We start from the raw sequence: 22851 nt of genomic DNA, 5'->3' as shown, positions 1-22851 counted from the left end.
TAGGAATTAAGGGCCTCAATCCATCTCCATTGCCATACTACGCTAAGCAGTGGAAGGCGGGAAAGAATGGAAAGGCTGTATTTTCAACAAAGGGTGGGAAGGAAGTAGGGGGAGGTACCTCTTTCAGGGGTGCTCTGTGTGCATCAGGAGCACCCCCAACTACTTTGTGCCTCCCAGCCTCAAAATCCCACTCCTCCAAACCCCTGCCTACGGTGCCCAATCTCTCCCCGCCGAAGAAACCCCAGACTCACGTTGTCAGGCATCCCTGACACTTCTCCAATGGCCTCTTTGCTGTCCCAGCCATGCCCACTACTTTCTTCTGGCACTGCTCACCGGCAGCTCTCGAGAGCTGGACTTCCTTCCACTGCTAGGCAGAAATCCCACTCTCAGCTTGTTAAGGACTCCCACAGCATATTATCACTGCTGGACAGCCTTATTTAAAGTTTCTTACTTTTCTCCCATTAAGCATTACACCCGCTTCTATAAAACTCAGCACCATATACATTTAAGCCTGTGCCTCTTGGACATGAAGGGCCAAACCATGGGGAATGACCAGAATGGGAGAGAGTAACACACATTTTCAGACCCCTATACATCAGCACCCAAATGAGTATTAGATTTGGACCAATGGCAGCACTCTGACCTCTGAGTCAGAAGTTTGACAGTCAGGTCCATTCCAGAGACTTGAGCACAAAAATAAAGGCCGACCTTCGAATGCAGTACTGAGGGATTGCTACACTGTCAGAGGTGCCACCTTTCAAATGAGACATTAAGATGAGGGCAGATCTGTCCTCACAGTTGGTTGTCAAGCATCTCATGGCACTATATGGAAGCAGAACAAGGAAGTTCTCCCCCAGGACCTGGATGATATTTATCCCTCAAGCAACAGCACTATAATAGATTACCCAGCCATTATCACATAGCTGCTTGCAGGAGTTTGCTGTTTGCAAATTGTCTGCTATTACAACAGTGACTACATTTAAAAAAATACTTAATTGACCATAAGGCATGTTGGAATGTCCTGATGTTATGAAAGATGCCAAATAAGTGCAAATATTTCTTTCTTTTTAAACATTTTAATGTTAAGGAAGAGTCAACAGGACAATCAACAAAAGCTCATAGATAAAGGGTTAAGATGAAAGTTCCAAGCCATTTTAGGGTAGATTTTCATCTTTAATGAAAGAAAACCACATGGATTCTACTATTGACACATATTCCTTTATGCCCATTTTTCATCTATTCATGCTGCTGAGGCAATGCTTGCAGTTAGGCAGTAAAGATGCAGATCTACCCCTTTAAATGAGTTGTGTTTCGATCATGCGAGTGTCAAGTTGAAGCAGTGTGATTCTCACTCCTGGAGGTGGCCTCACATAATACCAGTTCACACCCACACAGCACAAAGCAGTTTTCATCAATGTGAAGCCAAAGTCATTTGCATGAACACTGGCCTTTGCCCGTACAATTAGCACCAATGTGGCAGTTAGTTAATAGAAGGCTTGCAAATACTGGATTGGAAACAAAGTTAGTAAATAAGAACAACCAAAGTAGAATACTGTAACAAATAAACACTGCAAGTGCAAAAACTTACCATTTCATTTGTCTTTCTTTGTGGCTTCTTAGTTGTAATTTGCAAATAACTGAGAAAAAATAAATGGCATTTTATAAAATTAAACAGCATGGCAGATTTAATCAAATTTGAAACCAACAACAGTTCTGAACCTATTTTACAAGTATTGGTTATTTTTAAATATTATTGTGGAAAAAGGCTTTATCCTTTCAATAACATTTACTTGGAGTTTTTGTTTGTAGGATTTCTGTCCCTAAACATGCAAATTATAATTATTTCTTTTCCGAATTACTTCAGTTTATGTACCTTTTTATTCTGTAGTTTGCATTCCCATAACCAGAATGACTTCACAACATATTTCCAAGGAACTCCATCCAACACAAGAACTTTAACGCATTCTGTCTTTACAAACAAGACAAGGTAGGGGATTTATGGGAAATATACTTTCTAAAACTCTTATTTATCACACTTCAAGCAAATAATCAGCCTAACAGCTCTTTTTCTTTGCAAAGAGGTTTTTAAACAGGGGCAAAAACAGAATTACCTGGAAAAACTCAGGTCTGGCAGCATCGGCGGAGAAGAAAAGAGTTGACGTTTCGAGTCCTCATGACCCTTCGACAGAACTTGAGTTCGAGTCCAAGAAAGAGTTGAAATATAAGCTGGTTTAAGGTGTGTGTGTGGGGGGGTGGAGAGAGAGAGAGAGAGAGAGAAGTGGAGTGGGAGCGTGGTTGTAGGGACAAACAAGCAGTGATAGAAGCAGATCATCAAAAGATGTCAACAACAATAATACAAAAGAACACATAGGTGTTAAAGTTAAAGTTGGTGATATTATCTAAACGAATGTGCTAATTAAGAATGGATGGTAGGGCACTCAAGGTATAGCTCTAGTGGGGGTGGGGAGAGCATAAAAGATGTAAAAAAAAATAAAATAAATATTTTTTTTTTCTTTTTCTCTTTTTATAATGGAAATAGATGGGAAAAGGAAAATCTATATAATTTGAAACAGGGGGCCAGCTTTAGTAAGAATTGTATTGATACAATAAAGTTATGAATGCTATTAAGAAAATAGGAGCAGGGATAGGCCATTCGGCTTGTCGAGCCTGCTCCACCATTCAAATAGATCATGGCTGATCATCTACCTCTGTGCCATTTTCCCCCCACTATCCCCATATCCTCTGAAGTCATTAGTATCCAGGAATCTATTAATCATTGAGCATGTTCAAGACAGAAATTGAGCTTCCACAGCCCTCTAGAGTAGAGAATTCCAAAGATTCGCCACCCTTGAATGAAGAAACTCCTCCTCATCTGTCTTAAATGGCCTGCCCCTTATTCTGAGACTGTGCCCTCTGGTTATAGACTTACCAGCCAGGGGAAACATCCTATCTCCATCTACCCTGCCCTGTCCTATAAGAATTTTGTAAGTTTCAATGAGATTTATTGTTTTAAAGCTGGTGGAACAAAGCAATATTTCAGTAGTATAATAGAATGCAATTCATCTGATCCAATAAGATATAAGGATGGAGCTTCCGCTACGCTGCACTCTTTTTTTTCCCAGCGCAATTCACCTGTCCGTCCATAATTAGCCATATTCCGCAAGTGACCATGGGAGAAACTGTTCCCATTGATAGAACCAGAGGGCAAAGATTTAAGGTAATTGACAAAAGAAGCAATGGTGACATGTGGAGAAACTTTCTTATGCACCTAATGGTTAATATTTGGAATGCACTGTCTGAGAGTGTGGTGGAGGTAGGTCCAATTGAGGTATTCAAGCGGGAGTTGGATTATTATCTGAAAATGAGAAATGCAGGGCTACTGTGAGAAGGCAGGGGAGTGACACTGGGTGAATTGCTCCTTCAGAGAGCCAGCACAGACATGATGGACCAAAGAACCCCCTTCTGTTCTGTAGCCATTCTGTGATTCATTCTATGATTCTAGGCATCTCTCTCTGCTTAGAGAGAGAGACAAGTGGTTATAGCTTGAGGGTCACCACTCTGCAATAAACATGGCTGACCAGGAATATCTTCCACTCTTACCATCTGCCATGGGCATGTTAGAAAGATTAGCTGGTTGATTATTAACCTGTTTGGCTGCGTCATGAATGTTCCTTCCATGGCCAACAAGTCCCGGAGTAGGAATTGAATCTGAGTTTCTGGCTAAGAGGAAAATATGCTACCTACTGAGTCACAAGGCCTACCACAATTCTCACAAAGCCAGATGAAAAAATTGAGGAATCTCAAGGGAAAATTACTTCCAGAGCAAATTGATCATTTCTGCAGTTTTGAACAACATTGCACTGGAAGCCAACTCCTCCCAGAAAGCTGGCCATGCCCCAGGTCAAATTAGTTGCCTTTGAGAATTTGAGTTATTTGTGCCTGCTTGCATGCCTCCAAGGAGGCCCTTAAAATTAAGCTGTTTTTATATAAAAAATATTTGACTTACTGAAACCAATAAATGGTTTTCTATTGCTGAAATCATATTACTTAAAGCTGGTAAACTGGACAAGGATTAAAAATACTTATATTTTGTGATAACCCTATTTTCAGTTGTATTAATAAAACTGCAACAGGTTACCTCTCAAGTATATCAAAGAATATTTTAATGCAAATTTTTGTTTTTCAAAATTACATTCGAAGACCCTGGCTAATTGCATGGTTTCATAAAAGGTTTTATGATGAGTGATATGCATATGAGTCTGAGCAGGATCTTGAGCAAAAAAATCAATTCAGAAAACAAGCGTAATCTTGATTAAAAATCACCACTTATGCACAAAGCGGAAACTCTACCCCATCATGTGTATTTAGATATACAAGGTCAGGAGAATGTGTTGGTTTTCCTTAGGCACCTCTGGCATAAGTATTGAACTTAGAAAATACAACTGTCTACTCAATCTGTTGTAACAACTCCTGTGCTTGAACGATGCTTTTACAAACTTACTTAGGTCTGTAAATATGTTAAGTACTTCTAAATCATTTTCATCTGTGGGGTAATTGGGATGAAAAGGAAAGAACTGATATAAAAACACAAAAATTCTTTCTCTGTCTCTTTCTTGTTGTTTTAGGAGAAAGGCTCTTATAATTCAAGTTCTCAGCACTGGAGGTACGTTTTTAACTCCTCCTTGGGGTGTGAGCATCACTGGCATTTATTGTCCATCCTGAATTGCCCTTGTATCCCAACATTAAATACCGATGGGGCATCAGCTGGTTTTCAATGGCAGCTTCTCCGCAAATTGAATCAGTGGCAGTAAAATGTCTGAGGACGTTTCAGGAATGCAGTGCTATTCCTGAGGGGAGAGCAGGATTATAATTGAAGCTTACATTGCTGTCTCTATAGTCTTGGTAAAGTAAGAGTGGTATCGGTTGTTAATATTGAAATTGTAAAATTAGAGATATTTATGGTCAACAAATTGTCACCCTCAACATACCCAACAGAATTTATTAATATATCTGGTTATGAACTTAGTCATAAGTTCTTAATCAAGCATATATTGGTCCTTTCTCAATGAACTTATTGTATTACCTAACAGGTAGTTTACAGAATTTACAATTTACAGAATTTGTCAGTACATTAGAAAATAACCTCTGTCATTCTATCAAAAAGGCTAGAAATAGGTTAAAATAATGCACAGCAACTGTTCAACACCTTGTCACTGATGAGTTTGTCAAACACAATGATGTAATGGAATAAGGACTATCAAGCTTATATAATACCAACTAAACTTGTCTAGATATCTACACCACAACAGTATCAATGTTACAATATAGTACTCACTCCAAGGTTTTAAACTTTTCCACTCCTGCTGCTACATAGCTGGCTCCATTCTCCAGATCATCCAGGTCAAAGACTCTGTGTCCCTCCTTAGGGGTGTAGATGTTCCTGACAGCCCCAAAGGGTGCATTAATGCCCTTGGTGACTTGGTTAAGGAAAGTGTCAAAGGTGGAGACTTGTTTGTTGATGAGAAACCTTCTGCCAGTGAAGAACGGATCTCCATTTCGGTAAACTATCACACTCTTAGCTGTCGGTAGCTGAAGGGGAGCTCCTCTTGATGATGTGGCCATTCCCTTTAATAATAAAGAGAACAATCAGAACAATGACATTAGAAATGTCAGCAGTCACTTTTGTTCACAGTCACTGAGTTTAGTGTGGACCATCAAGATTTTGTCTTCTCCATAGTGTCTCACTGTCAAAATATGTGAAACATGGAGCCAATCAGCTTGTTTGTCTGCTACCTCAGTTTTAACCTCACTACAACAACAAAAGCAGAAATCACTAAACCAAAAAAAAACTTTTCTGACTTGGGAGGAAAATTTGTAACCTTGAAATATGACAACACAAAACACCTTTGCTTAAGAAACAGTTCCAGGCCACATTAGATCGGGTTAATGATTGTACATCAAATATCAGTTCAAAGCAATGCACTTGAATGGTTACTATGGTGTTAAAACAAAAAGCAGTAATGACCAAGAAAAACCACCTTTCAGAAATGCTAATAAACACAATCTCCACATACTCTGCATATTTCTGTCAGTTATTTACATACATGTACATTAGCAACATAGCTATCGCACTACAACATGCATTACTACTTGTACTTATAGTGTCTTTAATATAGTGAACACTGCAAGACAGCCTCAGGAAGTGACTGAGGGCACAGCTAAAGAGGTTAGTTTTGAGGAGACCACTGCGGGTTGGAAGAGAGATAGCATAACAGAGCTTCTAAGTAGGGAGTTCCAGATTGTAGGGTCAAGGTCCAATGGCTGGGGGCTGGGGCGAGGGTAGGCAAGGGGTATGTGCATTGAAGGAATTTTTAGGAGATTAGAGTCAATAGAGTTGAGCGCACACACTGGCCCATAGGGCTGGAGAAGGTTATGGAGGTTAAGTAAGGCAGTATTTATAAACTAAAAAGTAGACAGCCAATGGATTTCAGTGGGTTAGATGTAAAAAATGAGCATGGCTATGTGTGGGATAAGGTTCAAACAGCAACATTTTGGAAAAATTGGACTTTATACAGGACTGCAGCTGGTGAAACCTGGGGTGATGAGGATGTGGCTGCATGTGACAAAGTATATGTAGGTAAGTTTTGACTTTTTTTTAATATTCATTCATAGGATGTGGGTGTCACTGGAAAGACCAGCATTTATTGTCCATCCCTAATTGCCCTTGTTCAGAAGGAATTTTAAGAGCCAACCACAATTGCTGTGGGTCTGGGGTCACATGTAGGCCAGACCAGGTAAGGAGAGCAGATTTCGTTCCCTAAAGGGCATTAGTGAACAAGATGGGTTTTTACAAAAATAATCAATAATGGTTTCATGGTCATCATTAGACTTTTAATTCCAGATTTTTATTGAATTCAAATTCCACCATCTACCATGGCTGAGTTCAAAGCCGGGTCCCCAGAGTATTGCCCTGCATCTGTGGTCTAGTCTAGCAACAATATTACTAAGCTATCGCCTCCCATTCCCTTAAAATGATACATTTAAAACCACATATTGCCTTATAACTAAACGGCTGTAATGAAACTTCTATAAGTTTGCTTTACAGCTGTGAGATCAGTTAATTACCAGGCTGCAACATAAAATTATCATCAGCTGAAGTTTCAATATATATGAACAAAGAACTCCTTCACTCCAAAGTGACATTCTGAAATATGAGCTGCTGGAACAATATCATTGTTAATTAACCAAAAGGATAATAGATAATTAGGAGCATGCAACAAGGCTGCACCACATCAAGGAACATGTCAGTGCCATAAGGATGGAATACACCAAAGGGTTTAGATGGTGACATAAATTTGAAAATAACAAGCTGATAGCACCTTCAAACACATTACAGTGTATTTTTATCTTGTTAAGCTGGTCATGCAAGGATACTAAGGAGTTCTGGTTGACAACATGCCAGGGCTCTATGTTGGACAGAGGTTGGTGGTGGACAATGTACTCAGCAGTTGGATGAGACAGTCCACCCGCTGAAATAACTTTTCTCAGCCAATTTGAACTGTGAGGATGTGATGCACCTAAATAATGATGGAAAGTGATTTCTGACCTGACTCCTATAACATAGGTGTGCCTTCAAGTTTTTCAAGTGCGCAACTTCTCTCTTTCATTAAGTGACCTTATGGATGACAATGAAGCTGAGGTGATATTCTCCTGGCATTCTCTACTGTCCACTATACCATGCTCCTCAACTGGAAGGCATTCTACAGTCTCAGTGTATCTATCCCAAATCATCATCATCTTTGCCAAAACAGACAAGGCATTGGTATCTCCTCCTGAGAATTCAGCCATGGTTTCAGTTATGAATGAATCATCCAGATGGATATACAAAAGTGCCGTTTCTGAAAACATGACCCTGGACTCAAGATCATAACTCGAGCATTTTTTCATAAGACTGTTGAGTTACATTACATTTACTTGAAAATAAAACATGAAATGAAGATAAAAGAGAAAAGGCAATGGCTCAGATTTCGGTGCTCATTGTTCATTACGCTTACACTAGCCCAGTGACTTTTGATGGACTTTTTCACTGGAATTTGTATTTACTAGCCATACTAAACAGCATGATATCCTGGACAGGGGATCAGGGATCTGTGTGAATAGGGAAAAGCAATAGTCTATCTCATTAGCCAGAATCCTTACTGAGACACGCAAGGTTGGGGGAGTGCAGCTTTTAACCACAAAAATCAGAGGCTTTAGGTCAGATGGGAAGTAAAAACATAAATAAATCTCAAACGTGAACTCAGCCCACCTCAAACCCACCCACTTCCGGTTTAAACAGAGGCAGGGTGGTGGTGGGGGAGTGCAGTGAGTGTGAGGGCAGTGACCAATCTGCTCCCAGAGGTGGATTGCTCATGTAATTATTTTAATGAGGCTGCATGCCTCAGATTTTCTCTCTTCCAACTTTAATGCTGGGCATCACAGGCCTCTGAAAACTTAACAGCTAAAGGAAGGCAAGGAGTGCTGCATGGATCAGATTAAGTGTTTTTCCAGCACTGTATGTGGGTTTGGAGGAACAGGAGTGCTTCCCCCGAGCCTCCCTTCAAGAAAACCTATTAACCTTTCCAGCAACAGAACCTCGACCCTCCCCACTATCTGATGCCCTTTTGATATTTTTCATGGCTCTCCTGCGATCTACGCCCCTCTTTCCAATCTTTCCAGCTTCTTTAACAATCTTCTCCCCTTCCTCTCTGATCTCTCCAACCACCCACCACCCCATCAATGGGCTGAACAGTCTGGTCCCGCTGGCAGCAGGCGTCATAGTGGACGGGAAGGGAAGCAATTTGGTGTGAGGGAAAGAAGTCGGTTTTCACACCAGTGTGAAAGCGCAGTGGGATCATCCGATGGTGTCTGCTATGGTGGAATGCCAATCCCGCTGGAAGCCGGCGCAAACCCCATTTGCATCCCGCTAATTGGATGCAAAGGAAGGCCTGACCGTAATCGTTCTCCCATGCCAGCTTTATCATCACGCCGGCAGGAAAACACGCCGGCCCAGGACACATCCGTACAAGTGTGGCGTGCAGAAGTCGGGACTTACCGTTAGGACCTTGCTCAGATCGCGGACATCAGAGGAGAAGAAGATGCTGGAGCCTTACAGCTATCGAACCCTGGAGGAACACATGCATCGCATGCCTGGTGGATCCTCATGTACATGACTCTGCTGCAAAGCAGCTCTTGGAAGATGGGAAATCTCCATTGATGCTTCGAGCCTGCCCTGGAACATCATGGTCTTGGCCATGGGCTGCTACGGGTGATGGGCGAAGGGAGGAGGAGAGGAAGATCCAATTGTGTGTGAGAGAGGAAGGTGTACCATGGGGTGGAGGGGTGGGCGAGGTTTGCATGGGGAGTATGAAGGTGTGGTGGGGTGGGGAGTGATATTGGGAGAGGGGAGGAGGAAGTACGGGGGAGGAGGGTATAACAGAGGAGAATACTGTAAGTGGGGAGGTGGGTGTAAGGGGGGAGGACGGAGATCGGTGGGGGGGAAGCTGTCCAGCGGGAGGAAGGAGTAAGGGTGGAAGAGGGAGTAAGGGTGGAGGAGGGAGTAAATGTGGGGGGTGGGGGGGAATGTCCAGGTGAACATGCAAGGGAGGGGTCCAAGGAATCAATGAGCCATGACCTCCCCACTTCCCCACTCAGGGTGTCATATTTAAAGCACACCAGAGTGCAGCTACTTCTTGCCTACAGAGTAAGGGTAGGGAGGAGTAAGGGTTCAGGAGGGAGTAAGTGAGAGGCATGTCCAGGTGAACGTACAAGGAAGGGTTCTATGGAGTCAAGGAGCCGTGACCTCAGCAATTCTTCGCTCCGGTAGGAACTAAGGGTGGGCGTGGCATGACGGAATGATGAGTGAGAGGGGGCAGAGGAAGCAGGTAGGGTGGGAGGGTGAGGGTGCGTCAGTAACGGTAGAAGGGACGGCATGGGTGGTTGGTGGAGTCTTAGAGGCAGACACAGACCCTGGTGGTGGGAAGGAGGAGGTTGGGAAGTCAATGTGGAGGGGGATGGGATTCTCAGGAAGATAAGGAACATACACGTTCACCTGGACATCCTGGAAAGATGAGGGTTTGGGTTGGTAAGTGATGGTGCAGAAGTGGAAGATGAGGCTGTGGGGGTCCATAGTGATGGAGGAAAATGGTGACTGGGGGAGGGGAAAGGACGGGAGAGCTAACAAGATAGTTGACCACGACCATAGTTGTCAAAATTGAAAGTGAGCAGAGCCTCGTGTTGGATGGGCACAGGCGAATAGGAGTGCAGGTCAGCTCAGATGGACAAGTGAAAGAGAACCCCAGCAAGCAGCATTGAAAATGCTCGGGACAGCAAGACAGTGTGATCATTGAAGGCTCCGTGTGCATGGGAGAATACTTGAACAGGGCTCCAAAATGCCCTGACACACGCGCACACGCACACATGCACTCACACTTCTCCCTCCAGAATCACTCGTGGTCCAGCTGCATCCAGCTGAACTACTAGTGGGGAAGATGCCTTGGAATTACTCGTGAAGCCTATAAATAAAGCTGAAAGACAGCAGCACACATTATTCAGTGAAAATGAATACATTTTCAGATTATAAAGTGAGAAAATTTGTTCACCCGTGCAACCAATTGTGATCAGAATTTCATCACAATTCTAGGCCTGCCCTTCTTCTAGGTGCTGCCCTGACATCCGCAGTAGGGGTGGAGACAGCCTGTGCAATGGTCGGCCCTGTTACCTCTGATGGCTTTGATGTGCATTCTCTGGAGAGCCGAGGCTTTGAGGGCCCCGGCTTGTTTTGACTGTGCTCCTGTGACAGAGGATGAGGTTGAGGGAGTCACAGGCAAAGGTGACTTGGAGGGAGTGGACAGCCTCTGAGATTCCTGAGCGGAGGACCCAAGGGTGTTGAGCTACCATCCATCCTCCCTTTGGATGCCCAAAGGCCCCAGCCTGACTTCTTGAGAGGAAGGAGCATTTGGAGGGATGCAAAGGTGCCCCATTTCCCTCTCACATTGCCACTGCAGGAACCCACACATGGATGTCGCAATGGAGTGTAGGTCCATGTGCATCTCTGCTTTCTGCTGAACCAGGGTCTCTATGGCATCCGCCATCCTTCCCATGGAGACCTCGCCTACGTGGGCACCACTTCATCAGAGAGCAGGCAAACGCACTCCTCAAACTCACGTGCCAGTCTGTTGAGGGCTCCAACAGCTCTGCGTGATCACCCCCTGCCTGCTGCTGATTCTCCAAGATGAGTTGGAAGGCTGAATCCAGAGGCCAATCATCTGACTCAGACCTCCCAGATGCCTCTTCCTCAGCAGTCCTCCAAGTGCTGGGGAGCTTGGCTGAACCTGCCTCCTCCTGCTGCGGACAAGCGTCCTTGCTGTGACCATCAGATCATGAACCTGAGCCTACTCTAGATCTTTGTCCCAGAGGCATGTGTCTCTGAGCTGGTGGAGGGTGTGGATAACTGCTGTGACAGGTCTTCACAGACAATAAGGTGCGAAAATCCACCATTGCAGCCAGCAAGTAAAACGTCATTTTTCATACCCACTACTACACTTTGTGCAAGTTTGGGATGATTCCAACCAATGTCTCCTCCAACACTAATCTCCTTGTCCCAGTTGTGGCCTCGTGCCAATGACCTATCCATCTGACAGCCAGCCAGCCTCTCAATTTATTTCGCTGTGGCCAAGAAACAGAGACAAAAAATGATAATCAGACCCTTCCATTAATTTCAGTAGAGTCTGAAGGACACCATTCTGGGTTTCCCAACTATCAAACTGCCTCCCCATCTCCACTCCTTCCCCACCTTCCCATTGTTATCAAGCCCACAGAACCTGAAGATAAGAGGATATGCAGGAATAGCTAATTCAAAGCTAAACCTTACAGAGAGCAAATTAAAGAGAGGGACTGACTAAAAGCAAAATAAATATTTAATTTTAATATTTTTTTATCTTCAACAATAACTAAAATCTGAAGAAATGAGTCCACACTTACAAAAACTAAGTTTCAGTGCCAAAAGTTGTTTGAATGTAATTCAAACTTATCAGACCATTAAAAACAATTAGTATGTTCAGTGAGTATCTATCATGTAAGTACAGCAACCTCACACATTTCCATGTATTTCCATAACAAACGTCTCTGTGAGATACCATTAAAGTTTCTGGAAGAGTGGGGCAGTTTGAACAGCATCTTTCTTATTTCCACATTTAACTGAATATATGCAACAATTGGAAGTTGCTATCCAAACTACACTTTAGTATCAGTGAGAGCTGATAGCCTCAATGTAATTTTCACTGCAAAATCTGAGCTATTGTTAATGGGGCAGTTTACAAAATCATCATCCCAGTGAGAGAGAGTCCTTGCTGGGCATGCAATTTTGTAAATTATATCTTGTCTATAATGTGTTACTGACATTCATCGAGAACATTATATATGTTTCTGCAAATACTTCCTGCATCAGCGTTTTCCATTATAGTTACCTATGTTTACATTTACGATGACATTAGTCTATGTAAATCTACTGCAATGTAGTCCCAGAGATAAAAACAAAAAAACTGTGGATGCTGGAAATCCAAAACAAAAACAGAGTTACCTGGAAAAACTCAGCAGGTCTGGCAGCATCGGCGGAGAAGAAAAGAGTTGACGTTTCGAGTCCTCATGACCCTTCGACAGTTCAGTCGAAGGGTCATGAGGACTCGAAACGTCAACTCTTTTCTTCTCCGCCGATGCTGCCAGACCTGCTGAGTTTTTCCAGGTAATTCTGTTTTTGCATTGTAGTCACTACCTGTCACTAGTGGTAGCACTGTAGCACCTCGGTTTTGCATCTTTCAGCTCCTCGGCCTGCACTAAAACAAATATCCATATGTTCAAAATGAACTTCTCGGCTTTCCAAATTGCTATAACCTTTGATGTGCATTCAAAACAAAACATACGTAACATAAAATGAGGATAATATAATGAAAATAAAGACAGAATATAAATAAACGATAAAAAGAGATTCAACTGCATTGTTCAATGGTCCAATTATGCCCTATCTCCGAACACTGTCTCGCCTGAAGTTTACACTTATTTGCCTTGTGCAATACCAGAGGAGGTTTACTCACGTTATATATGAGTAGAAATAAATTGCATGTGGTTGACATCCTATGCAATCAATGAAACACGACATTGTGTTATAAAATAACTTAGCTGAGGGACCTGGCAGCTGGAGTGCATTAGATACTTGTTATTGTACCTTCATAATCTGAGTTCAAATTTAACTCAGATCTATGGGATGAAAGTTTTCTCTATTCGCTGGCTATAAGCACTCTAAAGTAAAATTATTGGAACATTCTCAGTCAAATTACTTCTGGATCCACAATCCCAAATTCAGCATTAATTAACATTAAATAAGCCTTGCATGCAGAAAAACCAGAGAACAACTGGTGTGGGAATTGAAAAGGAATTTACGTCAGTCAAGCGAAGTGTGCCATATCAGAACTGAGGCACAATGTTCGCCAGAGCACATAATCTGCATACTGCACCTAACCTGATCAGTGATGAGAATGTGTTCCAAAAGAGATCCATCCCACAAATCTAACATGCCTCACCTTGATGACCACAGTCAACATAAAAATCACTGACTGGAAGCACCACCATCCATCTCATAATATGCATCTCCTTCCAATAAATGCTCCATGAACCTAAGTTCCAATGCCATCTCCTTCATGGGAATGAAGAGTCTCCGGCTGTGAAGTCTATCTCCACAGTCTCTGCAAGCATCATGCTCAAATGCAATCTTACTTCTAGGAGCTTATTGGACTTCACTGAACTTCTTCACCATAGCATTTGCTATATCGACAAGCTTTGAGGTTTGATCAATTCATTGGTGATTCCAAAGATGAAAGGAGGTGTGCCATCCTGGTATCACCTCCATAGTCTGCCTGACCTTCTGCTGCACAAAACATGACTCCCTTGTTTATTTCAAATATGCCATTCTGCACAAATCAATAGCAGAGCTATTACTGTGGAGTAATTTAAAAGGCTCAATTCACAACTAGTTAAGCTAATTAACATCATTGAAAAGAATTTAATTTATTGGTTTAACTTGCTGTCAGCAGTAAATGCCCATGGGGCGATATTGCCCACCACACGTATTAATTAATCTCAATGTCAGATAGAATTATTCCAATTTGTGTCATCAATTTTTTTATTCATTCATCGATGTGAGCATCATTGACTAGGTCAATATTTATTCCCCATCCCTTATTGCCCTTGAGAAAGTGGTGGTGAGCTGCCTTCTTGAACTGCTGCAGCCCATGTGGTACAGGTACACTCACAGTGCTATCAGGGAGAGAGTTCCAGAACTTTGACCCAGCGACAGTGAAGGAATGGCAATATATTTCCAAGTAAGGATGGTGAGTGGCTTGAAGGCAAACTTCGAGGTGGTGGCATTCCCATGTGTCTGCCATGCTTGACCTTCTAGATGGTAGCAGTGGTGGGTTTGGAAAGTGCTGTCTAAGGAGCCTTGGTGAGCTCCTGCAGTGCATCTTGTAAATGGTACACACTGCTGCCACTGGACATCAGTGGTGGAGGAAGTGAATGTATGTGAATGGGGTGCTAATCAAGCAGGCTGCTTTGTCCTGGATGGTGTCAAGCTTCTTGACTGTTGTTGGAGCTGCACTCATCCAGGCAAGTGGGGCAAATTCCATCACACTCCTGACCTGTGCCTTGTAGATGATGGACAGGCTTTGGGGAGTCAGGGGCTGAATTGCTCGCCTCAGGATTCCTAGCCTCTGACCTACTCTTGTAGCCACAGTATTCATGTGGCTAGTTCAGTTCAGTTTCTGGTCAATGGTAACCCACAGGATGTTGAGAGTGAAGTATTCAGCGATGATAATGCCATTGAATGTCAAGGGGCTATGGTTGGATTCTCTCTTGTTGGTGATGGTCATTGCCTGGCATGAATGTTACTTGCCACTTGTCAGCCCAAGCCTGGATATTGTCCAGGTCTTGCTGCATTTGGACATGGAGTGCTTCAGTATCTGAGGAGTCATGAATGGTGCTGAACATTGTGATGGAAGGAGGGTCATTAATGAAGCAGCTGAAGATGATTGGGTCTAAGACACTATCCTGAGGAACTCTTGTAATGATGTCATGGAACTGAGGTGATTGACCTCCAACAATCGCAGTCATCTTCATTTGTGCTAGGTATGACTCCAACCAGCAGAAAGTTTCCCCCTGATTCCCATTGACTCCAGTTTTGCTAGGGCCCCCTGATGCCACATTCAGTCAAATGCTATCTTGTTGTCAAGGGCAGTCACTCTCATCCCACCTCTGGAGTTCAGCTTTTTTGTCTATGTTTGAACTTAGGTTGTAATGAGGTCAGGAGCTGAGTGACCCTGCTGGAGTCCAAACTGAGCATCAGTGAGCAGATTATTACTAAGTAAGTGCCACTTGATAGCACTGTTGATGACCCCTTCCATCACTTTCCTGATGATCGAGAGTAGGTTGGTGGTGCGCTAATTGGCCGGGTTGAATTTGTCCTGCTTTTTGTGTACAGGATGTACCTGGGCAATTTTCCACATCAGGTTAATGGCAGTGTTGCAGCTGTACTGGAACAACTTGGCTAGGGGCACAGCAAGTTCTGGGTGTAAGGAACATTTTTTTTTCTCTGTTGGACTGTGGATTGGAATTATGGTTTGAAAGACATGTCCACTAGAGCAGAATGAGAAATATATACAATGTTGCAGTCCAGGAACAGGATATTGCATGAAAGACAGGATAGTGCCAGAAAGAAGTCCTGGACCAAGGGACCTGACTGAGAACAGCATTTTAATTGGCTCTTGGCCAGGTGACCAGGGTTTTTTGTGAGGGCAGTGCAGCTGAGTAGCTCCTAGCCTGAAAGGAACAAGACCATAAACCCCTTTCTCCTGTGAATGGAAGATTCCAGTAATTCCACAATAATAGCTCGCTGACCTTTCTCCTCATATCTCTATAACCTGCTCTCTATCTTTGAAAACCCCTGGAAAAAGGAAAAGGGGAAAACCACTGTTAGAGACATTGAAAAGCAAGTTCTCAACCAGTGAACTAAATATTGAAAGTGCTGGAAGACCACCTTGTGTCGTCAACAAAGAACTGAAAGGAATTTGGAAGACATTGATCAAAATCAACCCATCAAATCCTGTATTCAGGATTGGTGCTATTGAATTTTTTATCCCACCCTCAAAACCCATTAATTTTATGTCTTATGTGTCTTGTATGTGTATCTATAGGGATTTAAGAAAGGATTGAGTTTAGGTTATAGAGTTAGAAATTAGCAGTTCATATTTCTTTCTTTTGCCACTAGTAATAGACAATTTGTTCAATAAACTATTATTTACTTATTAAGTTTACAAACCTGGTGCTCGTATTCTGTTAACCTAAATTAAACAGTTATGTAGAATTGGGGCAATCTGGTGGTCTGGTCTAACTTTTCACATTTATTGTGGCTCGGGGAACAGTGGGGCTTGATATTACAGCACAATTTCCCCAGTGAGTCATGACATGGAGCACAAGTCTTCAGTACTATTGCCGGAATTTTGTCAGGGCCCTTGGCTTTTGCAGTATCCAGTGCCGTCAGCAATTTCTTGATATGACGTGGAGTAAATTGAATTAGCATCTGTGATACTGGGGACCTCCAGAGGAGGCCGAGATGGACCATCCACTCGGCACTTCTAGCTGAAGATTGTTGCAAATGTTTCAGCCTTATCTTTTGCACTGATGTGCTGGGCTCCTCCATTATTGAAGATGGGGATATTTCTGGAGCCTCCTCCTCCAGTAAGTTGTTTAATTGTCCACTACCATTCATGACTGGATGTGGCAGGACCACAGAGCTTAGATCTCATCCATTGGTTGTGGAATCACTTAGCTCTGTTTATCACTTGCTGCTCATGCTATCTCGCACACAAGTTATCCTGTGTTGTAGTTTCACCAGGTTGACACCTCATTTTTAGATATGTCTCGTGCTCCTCCTGCCATGCTCTCTTGCACTCTTTATTCAACCAGGGTTGATCCCCTGGCTTGGTGGTAATGGTAGAGTGTGGGATATGCTGGGCCATGAAGTTACACATTGTGTTTAAGTAGAATTCTGCTACTGCCGATAGCCCACAGGACCTCATGGTTGCCCAGTTTTGAGTTGCTAGATCGGTTCAAAATCTATCCCATTTAGCATGGTGGTAATGCCACACAACACGATGGAGGGTTTCTTCAATGTAAAGACAGGACTTTGTCTCCAGAAAGACTGTGCATTGTTCACTCCTGCCAATGCTGTCATGGACAGATGCATCTGCAGCAGGCAGGTTGGTAAGGATAAGGTGAAACATGTTTCCCCCTCTTGTTGGTTCTCTCGCCATCTTCCACAGGTCCAGTCTGGAAGCTATGTCATTTAGGACTTAGCCAGCTCAATTGATAGTGTGCTACCGAGCCACTCGTGCTGATGGACATTGAAATCCCCCACCCAGAGTACATCCTTGCCACCTGAGGGTGTTTCAATCAAGTGGTGTTCAACATGGAGGAGTACTGATTCATCAGCTGAGGGGGAAAGGTACGTGGTAACCAGCAGGAAGTTTCCTTGTCCATGTTTGACCTGGTGCCATGAGACTTCACAGGGTCCAGAGTCGATGTTGAGGACTCCCTGACTGTTTACCACTGTGCCGCAACCTCTGAGGGTGGTGTCTCTTATGGTGGTGTCTGGGACATTATCTGTAACGTATGATTCCTGTGAGACAGCTCTCCCCATTTTGGCACAACCCTCTATAAGTTAGTAAGGGGGCTTTGCAGGGTCGACAGGGCTGAGTTTGCCATTTGCCTAGGTTGATGTCAGGTGGCCCATCTGGTTTCATTCCTTATTGATGTTTTAGCGATTTGATACAACTGAGTGGCTTGCTAGGCCATTTCAGTCAAGAGCCAACCACATGTAGACCAGACTTGCTGAGGACAGCAGATTTCCTTCCCTAAAGGGCATTAGTGAGCCAGATGAATTTTTATGACAATTGACAGATGGTCATGATTAGATTTTTAATTCCAAATATTTTTATTGAATTCAAATTCCACCATCTACCATGGGATTCAAACCCAGGTCACCAGGACGTTACCCTGGGTCTCTGGATTACAAGTCCAATGGCAATACCACTACATCACTACCTCCCTTAAATTGCTGAGGAAAATTTTATAGCTATATAATTCTGTAACTGTACAATTATTGCTACAATTCAATTGGGGACTAGTTGAGGAAAGTTCAGCTAGAGTAGTAGAGAGGTTTAAGAATTTCCATTGCTAAGGGCCTAAACAGCTGAATGCACAGCTGACAATGGGGAGGTAAGCATATTCAGGGAGGTACGACAGCCCAGAATTAGAGGAACATGGGGGTTCTCAGTGGATTATACAGCTGGAGGAGGTAACAGAGATAGGGAGGGAGGACAAAGCCATGGAGTGGTTTGAAAACAAGGATGAGAACTTAAATTTGAGGTGTCACTGGACTGGGAGCCAAATGTCAGTGAGCACAGAGGTGACAGGTGACCGGGGACTTGGTGCAAGTTCAGAGCAAGTAAGACAGGCAACAGGGTTTTGGAAGAGTTGGATGCTAAAATGCTTTCATGATTATAGTTTTTTTTTAACGTTGTTTTCCAAATTAGATTTTGATGCAAAAGAAAAATAATTTTAACTACATGGTTACTTTCAGCTCACTGTTTATTTTAATCTTTAAGTTATTTATAACTTATTTTTCACCTAAAATCAGACGAACATAAGAAGTAGAAATAGGAGTAGGCCGTTTGGCCCCTAGAGACTGCTCCGCCATTCAATAATATCATGGCTGATCTGTTTGCTTGTTGAGTTCCACATTCCCATCTACACCCGATAACCTTTGATTCCCTTGCTTAACAAGAATCTATCTACCTCCATCTTAAAAATATTCAATGACCCCGCCTCCACCACCTTCTGAGGCAGAGAATTCCAAAGTTGCACAATCCTCTGAGACAAAAGGTCTCCTCATCTCTGTCCTAAAAGGGCAACCCCTAATTTTAAAACAATGGCCCCTTGTTCTGGATTCCCACATCTACCTTGTCAATACCATTCAGGATCTTATATACTTCAATCAGGTCACCCCTCACTCTTCTAAATTCAAGTGGAAACAAGCCCAGTCTGACTAACCTTTCCTCATAAAACAACCCGCTTATTCCGGGTATCAATCCAGTAAACCTCCTCTGAACCGCCTCCAAAGCATTTACATCCTTCCTTAAATAAGGAGACTAAAACTGCACACAATATTCGAGATGTGGTCTCACCAATGCCCTGTTAAGCATAATATCCTTACTTTTATGTTCAATTCCTCTCGCAATAAAGGATAGCATCCCTTTAACCTTTGTAATTACTTGCCATACCAGCATACTAGCTTTTTGTGACTCGTGTACTAGAACACCTAGATCCCTCTGAACCTTGGAATTCTGCAGTTTTAGTAATACTCTGCTTTTTTATTCTTCCTGCTAAAGTGAACAACTTCAAAGTTTTCCACATTATGCACCATCTGCCAGATTTTTGCTCACTCACTCAACCTATCTATATCTGTCTGCAACCTCCTCATGTCCTCAATGCAACAAAATTCCTACCTATATTTGTGTGACCTGCAAATTTAATTACCATGCCTTCACTCTCCTCATCTAAGTAATTGATATAAATTGTAAAAAATTGAAGCCCCAGCACAGACCCCTGTGGGACCCTACTCATCATATCCTGCCAATCAGAAAAAGACTGATTTATGCATACTCTCTGTTTTCTACCAGCCAGCCAATCTTCTATCCATGCTAATATGTCACCCTTTACAACATGAGCTTTTATTTTCTGCAGTAACCTTTGATGTGGCACCTTATCAAATGCCTTCTGGAAATCCAAGTACAGCACACCTACAGCGCCCCCCCACCCCCATTTTCCACAGCACATCTTTTAAAGAACTCCAATAAATTGGTTAAACATGATTTCCCTTTCATAAAACCATGCTGGGTATTCCCAATTACCTTGAATTTTTCTAAGTGCCCAACTATAACCTCCTTAATGATCAATTCTAACACTTTCCCCACTACACACGTCAAGCTAAGTGGCCTATAGTTTCCTGTTGCCTATAGTTTCCTGTTTTCTACCTCCCTCTCTTCTTGAATAGAGGGGTTATACTTGTTACTTTCCAGTCTAATGGAACCTTTCCAGAATCTAGGGAATTTTGGAAAATTAACACCAACTCATCTATTACCTCATTAGCCACCTCTTTTAAGGCCCTAGGATGAAAGTCCATCTGGAGACTTGTCAGCCTGCAGCTCCATCAATTTGCTCAGTACCACTTCCTGAGTGATTGTAATTTCACCAAATTCCCTTCTCCCTTCCACCTCTTGATTTACAGCTATTACTGGAATGTTTTTTGTATCCTCTACAGTGAAGACAGAAGCAAAATATTTGTTCATTTCTTCTGCCATTTCCTTATTATCTACTATTAATTGTCCATTGTCATTCTCTAGAGGACCAACACTCACTTTACTTACTCTTTTCCTGTTTAAATACCTGTAGAAACTCTTGCTATTGGTTTTTACATTTCTAGCTAGCTTCCTCTCATACTCTAATTTCTTTCTGCTGATTAACCTTTTAGTCATTCTCTGCCGTCCTTTATATTTTAACCAATCATCTGACCTGCCACTCATCTTTGCATAGTTATATGTGTTTTCCTTAAGTTTGATGCTTTCCTTAGCTTATTTAGTTAACCATGGATGATGGGTCCTCTCCTTAGAACTTTTCTATTATACTTATTCTGAGTATTCTGAAATAGCCCCTTAAATGTCTGCCACTGCTTCTCTATTGATCTATCCCCTAGCCTACTATCCCAGTTAACTTCAGCTAGCTCAGCTTTCATGCCCACAAAGTTGCCCTCATTTAAGTTTAAAATACTAGTCTCAGACCCACTCTTCTCCCTTTCCAACTGGATCTAAACTTCAGTCATATCGTGGTTGCTGCTACCTAGGGGTGCCTTCACTCTGAGGTCATTAATTAATCCTGTCACATTAGTCTCCCCACATATCCTCTTTAAATCAAGAGGAAAGGCCTTATACCTATTCCCAGGCCTCCGCTATTGGGAATCTATTAACAATGCTACAAAGTGCAAAAGATTAACCCAGGTAATGGATGCTTCAATTTCAAAGATACCTAAAGCGATAGGGAATTTAAGGTATTTAACCTACCAATGGCCAGACTCACATATGGTATAAGAGATTTGTGGACTGCTGCCCATGGCATGTGGATTACTGTCAGAACGGTATGTTTGGTGTGAAAATAGTTAAATCGAAAAACCTATTTTTTTCAATGTTACTCTGTTTCTGCTGATCCTGATTTTGTTTTCCTTCTTGTAGGGAAATGACGGATCCCTGCTTAGTGGTGGTGACCTGCCCAAGGGCAGGAGCTCCACTCAATTCTTGATGCCTTGCAGTCCTGCACTTTCCTCTTCAGTTGCTCTGTTTAGTAATTCCCCACAAAAGGACCACTGCTATATTACACAACAATTCATGAGCACTTGCTCACATCATACCAGCCCACTATGCTGCCCTGATGACCATGAAATTGAGTTCTTACTTTTAAAGACCAACAAAAGGATGTTGATAATTTGTTGATACAGCATGAATTAGTGGATTCAAGTTCCCAGTTTGAGCTGTATCCTCATAGGAAAGCAGAGAAATTCTAGGACAAACCCACCTGAGTTGCTCTCATGCACCTCCTGGTGGCCACCTTCAGAACAAAACTGGCAATGACTCAGAAGCAGACTGTCTCTGATTGCTTCCTCAGCCAAGGTAAGCTTAATTGAATGACGGGACACCTAGACAAGGAAAACAAAATCAAGAAAAATATAATTACCAATTTTAAAATTCGCTTGTAAGCAACATGATACTACTATAAATTGGGAAAACTATATTTTAAATGGAAAACTATATTTTAAAGGTTACATTTTTTTAAAAAGAATTGTAAGTCAAAAATAGATCATATGACTACTGTTGTGTATTTCAACCATTCTCTCTTATCACACAAGGTGACAGAAGGATGCATTCTCAGACAGGAGAGACATTTGGAATTCAATGAGTGCTCGACCAAATGTAAACAGACACCACTGACTTTGATCATTTCCCTTCTTGCACAAAAACATTGATTGATAAGAAACTTTAAAGTGTGAAAAGCTGCCACGGAATATGGGAAGCAAGATTCAGACTGATTAAATTTATCATAATTTGCCTTATTTGGGAGATGACTTGGCATTTGTTACAGGGTCACATGATACCAGTGGCAATCTTTACTCCCTGTTCACAATATAGAAAACTACCACAAGCAGACAGAACTCCATGACAGAAGCTCATCAAACAGGGAGAGAGGGACCAAACAGAATAGTCATTGAACTAAAGCAAAAACAGAATTACCTGGAAAAACTCAGCAGGTCTGGCAGCATCGGCAGAGAAGAAAAGAGTTAACGTTTCAAGTCCTCATGACCCTTCGACAGAACTTGAGACTCGAACTCAAGTTCTGTCGAAGGGTCATGAGGACTTGAAACATCAACTCTTTTCTTCTCCGCCGATGCTGCCAGACCTGCTGAGTTTTTCCAGGTAATTCTGTTTTTGTTTTGGATTTCCAGCATCCGCAGTTTTTTTGTTTTTATCTCTAGTCATTGAACTGCTGTAAGCAACCAGGGCCACACAGCAGTTCCCTGAAAGAGAAATAAAGAACTTCCTCTCCCACACCCCCCACCCCCCGACCACCCCCCCATCTCATTCCATCTTCAAGCATACT

General features: G+C 42.5%; 1 protein-coding gene across 1 annotated transcript in view; it reads right to left on the bottom strand.

Moving 5' to 3' along the window:
* The window catches only part of LOC121277778 (doublecortin domain-containing protein 2), a 183807-nt gene extending 162014 nt beyond the window's left edge, over positions 1 to 21793 (bottom strand). Inside the window, exons 1-3 of the mRNA XM_041187415.1 lie at positions 21772 to 21793; positions 5336 to 5625; positions 1589 to 1637 (exon numbers count right to left, since the gene is read on the bottom strand). Of these exons, the coding sequence (XP_041043349.1) occupies positions 1589 to 1637; positions 5336 to 5625; positions 21772 to 21786 (354 nt within the window). The 5' untranslated portion in view covers positions 21787 to 21793. The remainder of the gene's footprint in view (positions 1 to 1588; positions 1638 to 5335; positions 5626 to 21771) is intronic.
* Between the last annotated feature and the right edge of the window lie 1058 nt (positions 21794 to 22851).

This window comes from Carcharodon carcharias, chromosome 5 (genome assembly GCF_017639515.1).
Source record: "Carcharodon carcharias isolate sCarCar2 chromosome 5, sCarCar2.pri, whole genome shotgun sequence".
Classification (NCBI taxonomy): Eukaryota; Metazoa; Chordata; class Chondrichthyes; order Lamniformes; family Lamnidae; genus Carcharodon; species Carcharodon carcharias.
The sequence above is the reverse complement of the archived record's forward strand: the minus strand, read 5'-3'. Positions and strand labels throughout refer to the sequence as shown.